Raw genomic sequence first — 14,022 nt, 5'->3', positions numbered from 1 at the left:
CCGGGTGCCTGCCATTAAAGCATTCCTGGAAGGGCTGAAGCGCGTCATCCCATCCCTGACAGAACACAACCTTTTAGAAAGACACAGCAACTCTTTGTTGCCTTCGTAGCCCAGCATAAAGGCAACCCCATTTCCAAAGCAGGAATAGCCAGGTGGATCGTTAAGAGTATTCAGATTTGCTATCAGAAGGCTAAGCGCACTTTAACGGTCCCCCCCAGAGCACACTCCACACGCAAGTTGGGGGCCTCCATGGCATTCCTGGGTAACATTCCTTTGGAAGACATTTGTAGGGCAGCCACATGGTCTACACCACATACGTTTACCAAACATTACTGTGTAGATGTGCATTCCAAACAGCAGGCAGCTGTAGGACAGGCTGTTCTTAAAACACTTTTTCAGACTTCTGCAGCTGGCACGGGCGGCCGCCGTTAATGGAGGGACTGCTATGTATTCTATGCTATAGATATGAATTTAGCAGCCCACATGCCTCAAACTGAATATGCTACTTACCAGTATGCATCTGTTCTTGGCATGTAGGGCTGCTAACATTCATATCGCCCGCCCTCCTCCCCGGCGCCCGTAGCGGCTGCAGACTTTTTTTGCATTTAATCTCTAGCATGGCCATCACTTACACTGTTAAACTCCATCTTTGCCACAATGGCTAAAAACAATCTGGAGATGGAGTCGATGCCCATGCGCACTGTAGTCCAGGGGAGGAGCCACCTATCTCGTGATACTTCGAAGACTCTTCCAGGACAACAATGTGCAATCATCCGGACCCAACACTAGGCGGCGATCTATGCTATAGATATGAATGTCAGCAGCCCTACATGCCAAGAACAGATGCATACTGGTAAGTAGCATATTCATTCCTCTGGATCATCTCCGAGGCCACCTTATGACTGATACAGTTTGGACATATAAAATGGGAAATATGCCAGACCCGGTCAGTTGCAGGATGCTCAGGTCATCGTTTTACGCTTCTCCCTATTTTGCCATTCACCAAATGTTTTAAAAGACAATGTTTCTTGTTTGGATGTGGTCTCTTACCCTCTGTGGTGGCTGCTTCAGAATGGACCTCCGCCCGCAGTTTCATCAGCGATTCCAATCAATGAATGTGTCTGCCCACCTTTGTTGCGCAAATGTGAATCCATCCGGACGGGGTCACCTCCCTTCGGCTGCAGTCTGGTACGATGTCCCAATCCCTCCTGGCTGGCTTGCCAAAATGTTCTTCGGGGTCGAATTCCTTAGAAAAAAGACAAGAGGAGTTTGGCAAAACAGGAACAGTGTGTTTAGTTAAACAATGCATCCAGGAGAACAGTTATATGCACGGGTTCTGAGGACTGTCTCAATTTACATTGATTTGTGTGAATCTTGTATACAATTCTACAACAAGACATAATTTTTGGCATACCATATATGATGAGGAAGGTTTGTTGCTACCTTAGTCATAAATTAATGGTCAAATGGTTACTGCAGGTGGGTCTCGACCTCGTGTGGACACAGTGTGGCCAGTCATGAATGTGTCCAGATGTCCGGCATGGGAAGCGAGTGATCACTATGTGTGTTAGGTCATGATTGGCTATGTTTTCCTAACTCAGGTGGCATCTAACTTTATAGTGTCTTCCAAAGTGCGCGTACCCCTTTCTGGCGATGTGGACTTTATTGGGGGGCAATCTTCCCTGACCATTGTAATGTGCCTATGCCTATCTGTGGGATGGATCAAGAGTTTCCTGTCTGCATGTTTGCCTGCCAGCTATGCACCCTCCCACCTGTCACCCATCAATCAGTTTTCCCGGGCCTGTGTCGCAGGGCCTGCTTGACAACATACTTGTGTGTCAAGGTAGATGTGGAGTTCGGAAGGTTAATTATATTAATAAGGACGAAAGTTCATTTGTATTGATAGACGCATTGAAATCCATTTTTAACAAAGCCAACATTTCGTTCACCACCGTGAACTTCTTCAGGGCTGTAATATAACAGAAGCAAATTAATAAAAATACAATATGTGACAAGTAATAAAAATAGAATAAGTGACATGCAGAATGCAAAATTTACACAAAATGGAGCCAAACAATATGTAACCCTCAGACAGGCAAACTCACCTATATCAGTACAAGCACAAATGGACTCGTAACACTAAATTAAAATCACTTTAAAACAGTTAATCACCTGCATCAAGGGGTAACAGGCAAGCAAGTGTTTTGTTAAAAATAGTAACTGCAAATCTAAGTGTATAAATATGGCTATTAATGTTTGTTTCTGTCCTTAGTCTCTGATTATGGTGTTTGCTCACCTGGTTCACTCTCAGCTGGAACCGCTTCTGGAGTTTCTGTGCAGCCTTCCGGGGCCTACAGGCAAGCCAGCCCTGGAGTTTGTAATGACTGAGTGGATGAATCGCCAGCATTTATTTTATGGACAGTACGAAAACAAAGTCAGGTGGGATTTGAATTAATCTGTATCTTCTAAGTTCTTACACTCCACTTTTGCATGTGTGTAGGTCACCTTAGTGTGATGGAAAATGGCAGTTGAATTCATGCAATAAATGTGTCTTCAAGGATGGTTGGCTTAAATTGTGAGAAATATTAACTTCAACATTTTCTTTGAGCATAGACTTTAAGATCCAATCTCTTTCACATTGTTTCTCCTTTATGTTAAGCACTCATGAGACCTACTTAGTTGTTGCCTGCTTCCTTTCCACCTCCCAGAGGCAAAGGACCTATCCATAGGCCATCACTTGAAACGAGGCCAGAACACCCATGCACACCTTTGTTCTTATCCCGATCTCCTCTTCACTGGGTCAACCTCTTTCATCATTTATGAAAGATACACAATACCTGTTCTTGTGTTACATGTGGGTGCCCTTGCAGCACTTCCTGGGTTACCGTTTTATGGTAAAACCTCAAGAGCTGTGGTTTTTGTGGTTGCTTATCTTTGCCTTTTATGAAATTTTCATTTTGTAGTATTGTGCTATTTAGAGAAAGCAACATGCACTGGTTTCAATAGGAGCTCTGGTTGTATTCCAAAACTGGTGACTGGTCCCAGAGAGTTTGTGACTTAACAAAAGGGTTCTGAGACACGTTCATTCTTTTAAATGGAATTTCGATTGTGCAGATTCAGTAATCTTAGTCTTGTGAGTCTTGCAGCTTTATTTTTTGACAAACTGCAATCTTTGACTGCAGTTCTAGGAAAGGGGATTTTCTCTAAGGTGGTGCTTTGTTAGGAATTAGGAGCAAATCTTCCAACATTATAACCTAACCTATGCGGGTGTTCACAGTTATAACTTGTCCTTGCAGGCTGCTCTGCAGAAGGGCAGGTCTTGAAGATTTACCCGCTTGCTCATGTCAGCTTTCACTTGGTCATAGCTTATTGGGTGGTGTGATTGGCTACATCTTGCAACCCTCCACTTCCTACAATGTGGCAATGTCTGTGATTATTGTTTTTTAGAGTTTCCACTTTTCTGATGGAGTCTTCTAACTGCAAATTATTCACCTTGTGAATTTTCCTGCCTGGATCTGGAAACTTTTATAGCAATTCCCTTACATGTCAACAGGTGGTTCCCTTGCATGTCAACAGGTGGTATTTAGTGGTTTGACATTAAATTCATCGGCTTAGGCTGTGACGTTGTGTCCAGTATAATATCATAACCTTTGCATGCAGACGTCAGTTGTTGCTTTCTGCACCTTCTGACATGAATGTGAAGCTAGCAGCTGTCACTTGACAGATCTTTCGCTCAGGACAGTAATCTTTCGCAGAAATTTCTTTTCATATAAAAAAATAGAGATCCATTGCACTGTGTAGATATGCCCCCAAAACAACAGGGTTTAAACATTGTCGTGAATGTCAGACAGATGTCTATGGCAGACCCACATGAAGTCTGCCTGTGGTGCCTCGGCTACATACATGACATGAAGTCAATCTCTTGTTGCACTACAACTAACCATCAGGCCATTCGAGCCTGCATCGCCAAGCTTGCTGTTGCCAAACTCCTGAAGAAGTTGCAAAAGTGGTCCTTAACCTAGTCAAGGGAGCATTCATGCTCCCGCTCTCGAGACCAATCCCCAGACTGCTCCACATCGAATTCCAGGAGTTCAGGTAAGTCAAAAAAGCACAAAAAATTGAAGTAGTTAAAGTATGGGCTCCTCGGTCTGCCTCTCCCATCACTCTAAGTTGTGCAATGTCTCTAGTACCTCAAGGCCTCGAAACAGCTGTCTGGAGCGAACACTACACGCGCTTCCACTCAACCTTGTTAGCCTGCTGATACATCCCCCACTGTGCCACTTGACCTCAACACGAGTTCAGACCCTTCCTTGAGCACAGCACTGCTTGCTTCAGTCCCAAAGCAATGTCCGAGAGCCTCCCTGGCACTGAGACAGACGCCAAGGGCTGTAGCCTTGACACAAATGCCCAACCCAATAATTTAATCTGATTTGGAAGATTGACTTGTTTTTGAGGACTGCCAGATGCCAGTGGCATGATAACTCCCCTGACATTGACTTAAACTCACCTAACCCTATGGCCGCCTTTTCAACATTCGTCAGGAAAGTAGCTAAAGCTCTAGCATTGCCCTACTGATGCAAGAGACTGAGTCTTAACCCTGCTGCTACCACTCAGGAACCTCTGCTTCCTTTCAATGAGGCCCTAGTAGATGTGTTTGTGGATACTTGGGTGAAACCATGATCTTGCCCGCCGGTCAACAGACCAGTTACAGGGCGGCACAGGCCAATTCTTGAAGACCCAGACTTCCTGATACAACACCCCTTGCCGGAGAGCTTGGTAGCACAGACATCATCTAGCTGCCTGGACCTGAGGTTCCGTGACGATTTTACTCGTGTTTGTAACATTGTCGTAAATACATAATTTTGGTATCAGTGAACCGCAAATGATCCATTTAGTATATCCTGGTGTTTTCGCTATGCTACGAGCAAGAGCACTCCAGTTACAAACACATTTCTGTTCTACCCATGGCATCCATCTTAGATCACGGAAGCCATTTTGTATTCCTTGCCCTCACATAGTCAATGGACACGCAATGACCTCTTTTCAATTAAGGACACGTAGGCTTTAGCCGGCGATTCACCTTGCTAGTGACACGTGCACCTTAGGCCAGCAACGCTGTGGCAGCATGACCCGGCAAGAACTGCCTCCCCAGCCTGAGGCCAGTCCTGCTATACTGGTTCTTGTGTTCGTTGGCCTGATCATGATTAGGCGGCCGAAGCTGGTAACCGTGCCCATTTACGACCCACAAACATCTCTTATCCTGTCTTTCTATCTTCTGCACCTGGCTCTGCTCCTTTCCTTCTGGGCCTTTATTAGGGGGAGGTAACGAAATTTACGATGAGGCGGTCCGGGTCTTGAATGAGAAATTGACATGGGATTATGATGGAATAGTGGGAACCCCTCATTCGTAATGTTTTGACATCAGATACTGTTGACGATTCCTGTGCAACGCCAAATATTTATTGTTTAAGACACGAATGTTTAGAACTGTGGTAACATGTAAAGAATTTGCCCCGAGCAGAATATTTAGTATATAAGGAACAACCCTCTTTGTACAAATTGAACAGGCTCCTAGACACTGCCCCTGTGCAGTTTCTGTGACTTCTGTGTCCCTGCAGTAATAAACCTTTGGTCTTTGACGCCACCATCGAGAAGCCCGTGTTTCTGTTTGTTTGTGCACCGAGACAGGTAGAACTCCGGGGTCTTCGGGTGTTATCCCTGACACCTCTGGACAGAACCAAAAAGTCCAGAACTCCAATTGGTGCCCAACGTGGGGCGACGTCATTCGGTACCGGTCCAAAAGCCTGAAGAGTTCGAGGAGCTTCGTGTGAAGATTTCAGAGGGAGGCGCCCCACTTCATCGATCCCGGCATATCGCAAAAGTGGCCCGACGTTCTCTTCCACGAGGGTTCCCGTTCAGACGGCTGCAGTGGTCCGTTGCCTTGACCGTCGCCCTGTCTTGGACCCGAGGTGCAGTCCTCAGTACGGCGAGACGTGACGGGTTTCTCCTTGGTGACGTCTTCAGTGCCTCAGTTAAGTATTTTGTGAGGGTTGCTCCTGTTTGGATAATCCTTTTAGTTCTCAGTTCAGTTCAGTTCTGTAAGATTATCACTGGTTATTCTGGTTACGATAATCATTCGGTTCAGTTCAGGTATCGATACATTTATCAGTTCTGGTAGGCCTAAGTTCTTGGTTCAAGTGCGCACCCTTTTGTTTGTATTTTGTCTGTTCTGTGTTCCGGATTATAAAATGGTAAGTCGGAAAAATTGTATGTTGTCTTGTTTTAGTTGCAACAGTGATTCCCAGTTAGAGGACTCGTGTTTGGTTCCTCCGATTGGAACTCCTCTTTATGATCTATATTGCAAATTTGGTGTGGGCCCTATCTCTTATAACGAGGTATGGATCCACTATACAGAGAAAGATGGTGTCCTTAGTTGGCCACTACATGGTAGTTTTGAACCTGAAGTTCTCGATAATCTAGAAAGAAGGTTGTTTAAGAAGAAAGCCCGGCCGGCAATGTTTGATTCTTTCCGTTATTGGCGAAAAGAATCTAAACAGAGAGAAATTAAAAAGTTGAAGAAAGAACAGAAAGAGCAAGAGTTGACTTTAGAACAGTCTGCTAAGCAGCTGCAACTCAACGAGTCTGAAAAAGCGATGGAGGTGGCCAATAGAGAGCGTAATTTAGCGATAGACAAGTGCTATCCTGCTTTGCCATCGAGTACGGCTAAGATAGTAGAGGACCCTGAAAAGGATCCCCTGTTGTCTTACTTGTTACGATCTCCCCCACCGTATGCACAGGGTGCTACGGCTCCACCTATACCGAATGTTCAATTACCGGTTGCTGGACAACCTGGTGTCCCTGTTCCCGCTCCCCTGAATCAAGTTCCTGTACCTCCTGTGGTCAATATTAATGTTCCTTCGACAACCCCTCTTCCAGGGTTGCCGGCTTCTTTACCTATGCCTGTGTCGCTCACACCTGCTAGTTCACAAGCTATTTTGCCTGCTACTCCTACTGTTCCTAATCTATCTGTTCCAACTGCTACTCTATTTACTGCCTCTGCTAATATTATGACTCCACTTTCTGTTCGTCGGAGAATCACTGATTCTGTCTCTAATATTCTATCTCCCTTCTATAAAACTCTGATTAAGACTCCTACCTCTGACTCTGTGCAGAGGCGTAGCCAGCTTCCCAGTACTGAAGAAAGAGGAATATTAGATTCCACTGCTCTTAGATGGGTTTCAAAAGTTGGAAGATATAATGTACAAGATGTATTAGATACATTTATGCAATGGAATGAACCGACACAACGATATGTGTTCGATGAAATGTGTTTCCTTCTACGTGAGGAATTGGAAGAGGATGACCCTGAATCAAATCTAGGAGAATTAATTAATGTTCAGAAAGAGTTTGCTGCAGGTATGATAGTTGGTCAAAATATAAAAGAAGCGATGGAACTGGTTCTAAGTTATAGGAATGACCCATCCCTTCGTTCACCAAGAGAGTTAGGGAAACGTAGTACGAAACAAAATCGTCAATACCCAATGAGAGAGGTTCCACCAATTTGGCGTGAAGCTGTGCAAGCTAATGCAAACCTTGGTATTGCAGCCGCTCCGGCCCAATTCCAGAGAGTATGGATACATATTCCATGGAAGCGAGCTGAAGTATTAGCAGTGAAACAGGCCTTGCCAGATCCGCGTAAAAATCCTGCAGGGTACTACAAAGAGTTGGCTCAAACAGTTGACGCTTGTGTATTGAATCTTGCTGACATAGATCTGCTATTTGGTAATGTAGTACCGCAACCAATTTGGGCTAAAATTCGTAAAGAGAATCATCCAGTTGCCCTAGGTGGTGACTGGGCAGCTATAATTGCAGCGGATGGTCAACAAATAGGTGGTTCCAAACCAGAACCCCTAATTGCTAATTTGCCTGGTAGAATAATCGATTTAATGAAAACCTTGATGCCAGCGTTGCGCGTTAACTGGGACAAATTGTCCGCGTGCAAACAAAAGAAAGACGAAAGCGTCTCCGACTTTTTCACAAGATTCGAGGAGACTTTCGTGGATCATAGTGGTCAGGATATGAGCACAGAAGGAGGCCAGAGATTATTTGTTGATAAATTTGTGCACAATCTGTTGCCAGAACTTAGTGGTAAATTAAAGAATTCTGAAAGTGCGTGGGCTGTCTCTACGACTGCGCAAATACTTGCGACTGCCCAGTACTATGAAAATAGGGATAAAGAAGAGAAGGAAAAATCAGATAAAAAGACGAAAGATTTAAAAACTAAAGTACTTTTACAGCAAGCTTATCCGCCTCGCACGAATCAGACTAACATGCAGCAAGGGTCATATCAAAGAACGGATTATAATTTTCAAAGGCCACAATACCAATGGAATCAATGTGCTTATTGCAAAATGGAAGGTCATTACAAAAATGAGTGTCCAGTTCGAACGCAAAATAATACTGCGGCTGCTCAGAGAGGTCGTGGTAGTTCTATGCAAAATTCTAGAGGTCGAGGAAGAGGTGCTATGCCTCCGCAGACGAGTGATCGCCCTTCTAATTATTTCGACCAGCGAAATGGACAATCTGCCCAACAGAATAGGTCTCCACAGTATCATGTTGAAGACTATTATGAAGCTAGTGAGGAAGGTCAGCAAAGTGAGTACTAGGACAGCCATGGGCAAAGAGAGGGAGTAGTATCAGTTCCAGTAGATCAGAGTGGGCCTTATGTCGCAGTAGCAACATCAGGTATAGTCGAACCGTTTCTGTTGGATACTGGTGCAGCAAAAAGTTCTATCATACATGCGAAACTCCCTGGCGCACCTTTGTCTGGCTCAACAAACGTTTCAGTAGGTTTTTCGGGCGCCCCTGTTCATAACCCTGTTTCTGGTCCTTTGTCTATTTCTGTTGGACCCTGTCAATTGAAAGCACCCCTGATTTTGACGATAGGTTGTAACGAAAATCTGCTTGGTTTAGACTTGTTAAAACGCCTATATGCGACATTATACTGTTCTCCAGAAGGAGTACAGCTTACGTTGGGTAAAAGAATAATCTCTCCGATGTACTTGTCGATGGATGCGCTCCCACCAGAGCTGCGTTCACTCCCTGACACTCTTTGGGCGACTGGTCCTAATGATGTAGGTCTATTGGAAATTCCACCCTATATAGTAACTTTGAAAGCAAATGTCAAACTTCCACGAATTCCACAATACAGAATCTCTAGTGAAGGTGAGCGTGCGCTCCTACTGATAGTGCATGATCTGATTGAGAAAGACGTTATAGAAGAAACTAGAGGTAATGTCTGTAATAGTCCTGTACTGCCTATTTTGAAACGAACTGATCCAACAAAACCTCCAGTATATAGGTTTGTAATTGATCTTAGAGAGGTTAATAAAATTGTGATTCCACAGTTTCCTGTGGTTCCAGACATTACTGCATTGTTAACGTTGATTCCTGCTACAGCAGCATGGTTTTCGGTTGTCGACTTGAAAAATGCCTTTTTCAGCATTCCGATAGCCGAAGAAAGCAGAGATATCTTCGGTTTCTCTCTAGGAGGACGAAGCTTCAGGTTTAAACGCGCTCCACAAGGCTATTGTGAAAGCCCATCCATTTACAGTCAAGCATTAAAAAGCCAGTTAGATTCCTTCGTACTTCCTCCTGGTTCTGCTTTAATACAATATGTTGATGATCTTCTAGTGGCTGCTGATGACAAGGAAACTTGCAAAACAGCTACGATTTCTTTATTGCATCATTTGTCAAATTTGAATCACAAGGTGTCACCTTCAAAAATGCAATACTGCTGCCAAGAAGTGACCTACCTAGGTCATCTCTTGTCAAAGGAGGGAAGGAAGTTGACCCCAGAGAGAATAAAAGCAATTACACAGATGAATGTTCCTAGCACGCAGAGAGAAGTACGTGCCTTTTTAGGTATTACCTCATATTGTAGGCAATGGATCCCAAATTTTTCTCTTTTGGCAAAACCATTGGTAGCCTTGACTGGGAAAGGTGTTCCGAGTCCGGTACCATGGTCTGCTGAATGTCAGCAGAGTTTTTCTGAGTTACGAAATGTACTGTGTTCAGCTCCTGTATTGGGTACACCCGATTACAGTAAGCCTTTCACGCTCTATGTCCATGAGAGAGAAGGTTGCGCGTTGAGTGTGTTGACACAGAAATTTGGTGATAAACAACGCCCTTGTGCGTATTTTTCATCAACATTAGATCCAGTAGCTAGAGCGTTGCCTAGTTGCTTGAGAGCTACAGCCGCAGCTGCAGCCTCCATTCGACAATCTGCTGGTTTAGTAATGAACAACATGCTAGTAGTTATGGTTCCTCATGCTGTAGATACACTCATGAACCGAACCAAGACGCAGCACCTTACCAGTGCTAGATTATCAGGTTATGAACTGACACTGTTAGCGAGTCATATTCAGATCAAAAGATGCAATGTATTGAATCCAGCAACATTGTTGCCGACTAGCCAAGAGTCGAGTGATTCCGAACCACACGACTGTTGTTTCAAAACTGAGGAAGAAACAAAAGGACGAATTGATCTAAAAGACACTCCGTTATCAGATCCAGATGGAACGTTGTATGTTGATGGGTCTTGCTTCAAATTAGAGAATGGTGATGTGACTGCTGCTTATGCAGTAACGACTTTGAGTACGATTGTGGAGACTGCAAGAGTGAGTCAGAATTCTGCCCAGGCTGCAGAATTGATCGCGCTAACAAGAGCGTGCGTTTTAGCTAAGGGAAAGAGAGTGAATGTGTTCACAGATAGTCAGTACGCGTTCGGCGTGGCCCATAGTTTTGGCCGTTTGTGGAAAGAGAGAGGTTTCATTACGTCCCATGGGACTAAGATTCAACATGGCCAGCTAGTTAATGACTTGTTGGAATCTCTAACCTTGCCGACTGAAGTTGCGATTGTGACATGCAGTGCTCATAAAGCAATCACGGATGATGTTGGTCGTGGGAATGCTTTTGCCGATGAGACTGCAAAACAGACAGCTAGAAATATGATGAGTAGAATGTATGTTGCAACGTCTGCAAGATGGATTTCTGAGTCTGGAATGTGTGAAGACACAGTGGAAAGCGTGAAAGAAATTCAGAAAGAGGCGACTGAGGAGGAAAAGCTTGCATGGAAAGAGAGCACGGGTAAATTGGACTCGAGTGGGTGTTGGATTGACTTGTCGGAACAACAGCGTTGGATGTTGCCTGATGCGTATGTGCTTGCAGTAGTGACGATGGCACATGGAGCAGCGCACATCAGTTCTAAAGGGATTTGTAAGATGTTGGCTCCAGTTTGGAAGAATGATGGGATTAGTAAGTGCGCAGAGAGAGTGGTGAGGAATTGTATGGTATGCTTGATGCATAATCCTGGCAAGGGAATCCCCACACCTGCAGGTCATTTCACTCCTCCCTCCTGCCCCTTCGAAGTGATCCAGCTAGACTTCATTCACATGGATCGTTGTAATAATCTGAAATACGTCCTAGTGGTAGTTTGTGCTTTCTCCAGATGGATCGAAGCATACCCGCTAAAGGACAATACTGCCTTATCCACTGCCAAAATTCTTCTTAAAGAATACTTCCCCAGATACGGAATGCCACGGATTGTATGGTCAGATAACGGAAGTGAGTTCGTAGGGAAAGTTATGCAGAGTGTGTGTGCCGGCCTAGGGATTAGACAGAAGTTTCATAGTGCGAATCATCCCCAGTCCGCGGGTTTAGTCGAGGGTTACAATGGCACCCTTAAACTGAAACTTGCTAAGATACAAGCGTCCACGGGTTTGTCCTGGCCAGACGCATTGCCTTTGGCTTCGCTATCAACAAGAGCAACTGTACATTCTAGAGTAGGGCTTAGTCCATATGAAATAGTTTTTGGTCGTCCTGCAAATGTTTGGGGGGTACCTAGACCAAAAGAATTCAAGCAGCTGGAATACCCAATGTTAATTGATTACCTTTTCGACTTGACTGCTAAATTGAGTCTTATTCACCAACAGGTTTTCGATGCATTGCCAAAGCCACCGGAGAGTCCAGGCCATCAGCTGAAACCGGGTGACCAGGTGGTCATTAGAAATTTTGCAAGAACGAAAAATCTTCAGCCCAGATTCATTGGCCCTTTTCAAGTCTTACTAGCAACGAGAACTGCTATTCGTGTGACCGGAAGGAAGAACTGGATCCATACGACACATGTCAAACGTGTGCCTCTGCCACTTCCTTACGACAACTGGGTAAAGAAAGGAATCGGTGCCTCTGAAACGGAACAAGTCCCCAGGTTCATACCTTTCAGCGATGCAGAACTGATCACGGATTCACCAAATTCTGACTCTCCTCCTGAAACTGCTCTTTTGAACCCTGAACATTTGCCATCTGCAAATGTAAACATTACAACGTCGGCTGAAAATACACTGTTTCCAGATCAGACAGCTCCTGCAAAACTGAGATACAACTTGCGACCTCGCAATATGGACAAATAAAGCAGGAAACTGCCTATTTTCAGATTTGAATTTTCTATACATTGCCTCCAGCCAGGAAGTTTGCTAATACTTTGTATTGTTTCTTTTTGTTTTAAAATTGCCTTGCCGTCTGGGTAGCCGTAGGGTCGTGGCTGTGTGCCTAGTTGAATCTGCGGGGGTCAGACACAAGGTCGATCTTTCTGTTAGTTCTGGGAACTCCCAGGGCTGATAGAGGCATTTTCATCTACGTACACATCATCAGTGGTCGCGAACGGTCGTAGAAGATGGAGCTTCCTGAGCTGCAAAGAAAGAATGTAATTTATGTTCGCAGAAATAGACTGTACCGAATACTCCACAGCAAATGCTTTCTAATGCAATGTGCAGTTACGTTTTTAATCGTTTTGATAACGTTGGTGGGTGGAATCATCTTTGGTGTGCATTTGATTTTCATGCCGGTAACTACAGTACCTCCCCTTGATCCTACTACTTCTACGGTTTCTTCTATGCATTCTTTTCACTCATTTCCTGAACACGAACAAGCTCGACGCTCAGAATTTATTAACAATACATTTGTACAGCTCTTGCATCAACACCAACTGGTAGTTAATACTACAGACTGCTGGGTGTGTGGCTTGATACCTCACACTATGGATAAAGGCATTCCCTATCTAGTCTTGCCTTTTAGCTACAATGGATCATTTCAGGCCTTTCAGACCATTTTTTCATATGCCCTTGAGACCTATCCCCCGCGTCCACCACGGTCCACTAAATACAACTCAGCCAACAAAGCTTTAGTCCAGGGAATTATTGACATGATTAAAGACGTCAATAATACTCCATCTTACCCTAGAGATGAATTACGGGTGTATTTGAGTTGGAACTCTACCGAGTATCGCCTTAGTTTGGGAGAAAGCAAGCGTAAAAGCTCCACTTCAGTTTGGGTCGTGCCTCACCGAGGTCAGGTCTGTTTACAAGGAAATGGGAGAAATCTGAGAGCTCAGCTAGGGAGGAGTGAGTGCGTTGAGACTTACGTATTTCCGTCTAACTCCTCCCCTGCCTTCCTGACTGCTAGGGGTACCTACTTCATCTGTCAGGACAGAGCATATACATGGCTGCCTGCTGACTTTTCAGGTTCATGTTATATTGCTCGATTGTTACCTCCGACATACACTGCTTCTTCAGATTATCACAAGACCAGAGTAGCAAGAGGTGTCTTCAGCAAGGAAGATACCGCTGGTCAGGAAGCTGGAGACTTCTTCAAAGGTTTCCTTCCGTTTTGGGGGCCTATGGCCAATAGTAGAAATCTACGTCAACTAACACGGGTAGTTGAATCTACTATCACAGAAACGGCTGGTGCCCTTAGTAACTTAACAGCTGAGCTTCAGGCGGATCGTCTCATGACGTTGCAGAACCGAATGGTTCTAGACGTAATACTTGCAGATCGAGGTGGGGTATGCAGAATGATCCAATCGAGCTGCTGTGTCTTTATTCCAAATAATGCTCCAACAGTCTATGAAGCGATCTCTAAGCTACACAAGATTTCCGACTCTATACACGTAGATAAGGGAAACTG

At 44.6% G+C, this 14,022-nt stretch overlaps 1 protein-coding gene across 1 annotated transcript in view; it reads left to right on the top strand.

Moving 5' to 3' along the window:
- The window catches only part of IPO9 (importin 9), a 514,800-nt gene that overhangs the window by 357,591 nt on the left and 143,187 nt on the right, over positions 1–14,022 (top strand). The window contains exon 20 of the mRNA XM_078644100.1: positions 2,273–2,439. Within this exon, the coding sequence (XP_078500226.1) occupies positions 2,273–2,439 (167 nt within the window). The remainder of the gene's footprint in view (positions 1–2,272; positions 2,440–14,022) is intronic.

This window comes from Lissotriton helveticus, chromosome 5_1 (genome assembly GCF_964261635.1).
Source record: "Lissotriton helveticus chromosome 5_1, aLisHel1.1, whole genome shotgun sequence".
NCBI lineage: Eukaryota > Metazoa > Chordata > Amphibia > Caudata > Salamandridae > Lissotriton > Lissotriton helveticus.
The sequence above is the reverse complement of the archived record's forward strand: the minus strand, read 5'-3'. Positions and strand labels throughout refer to the sequence as shown.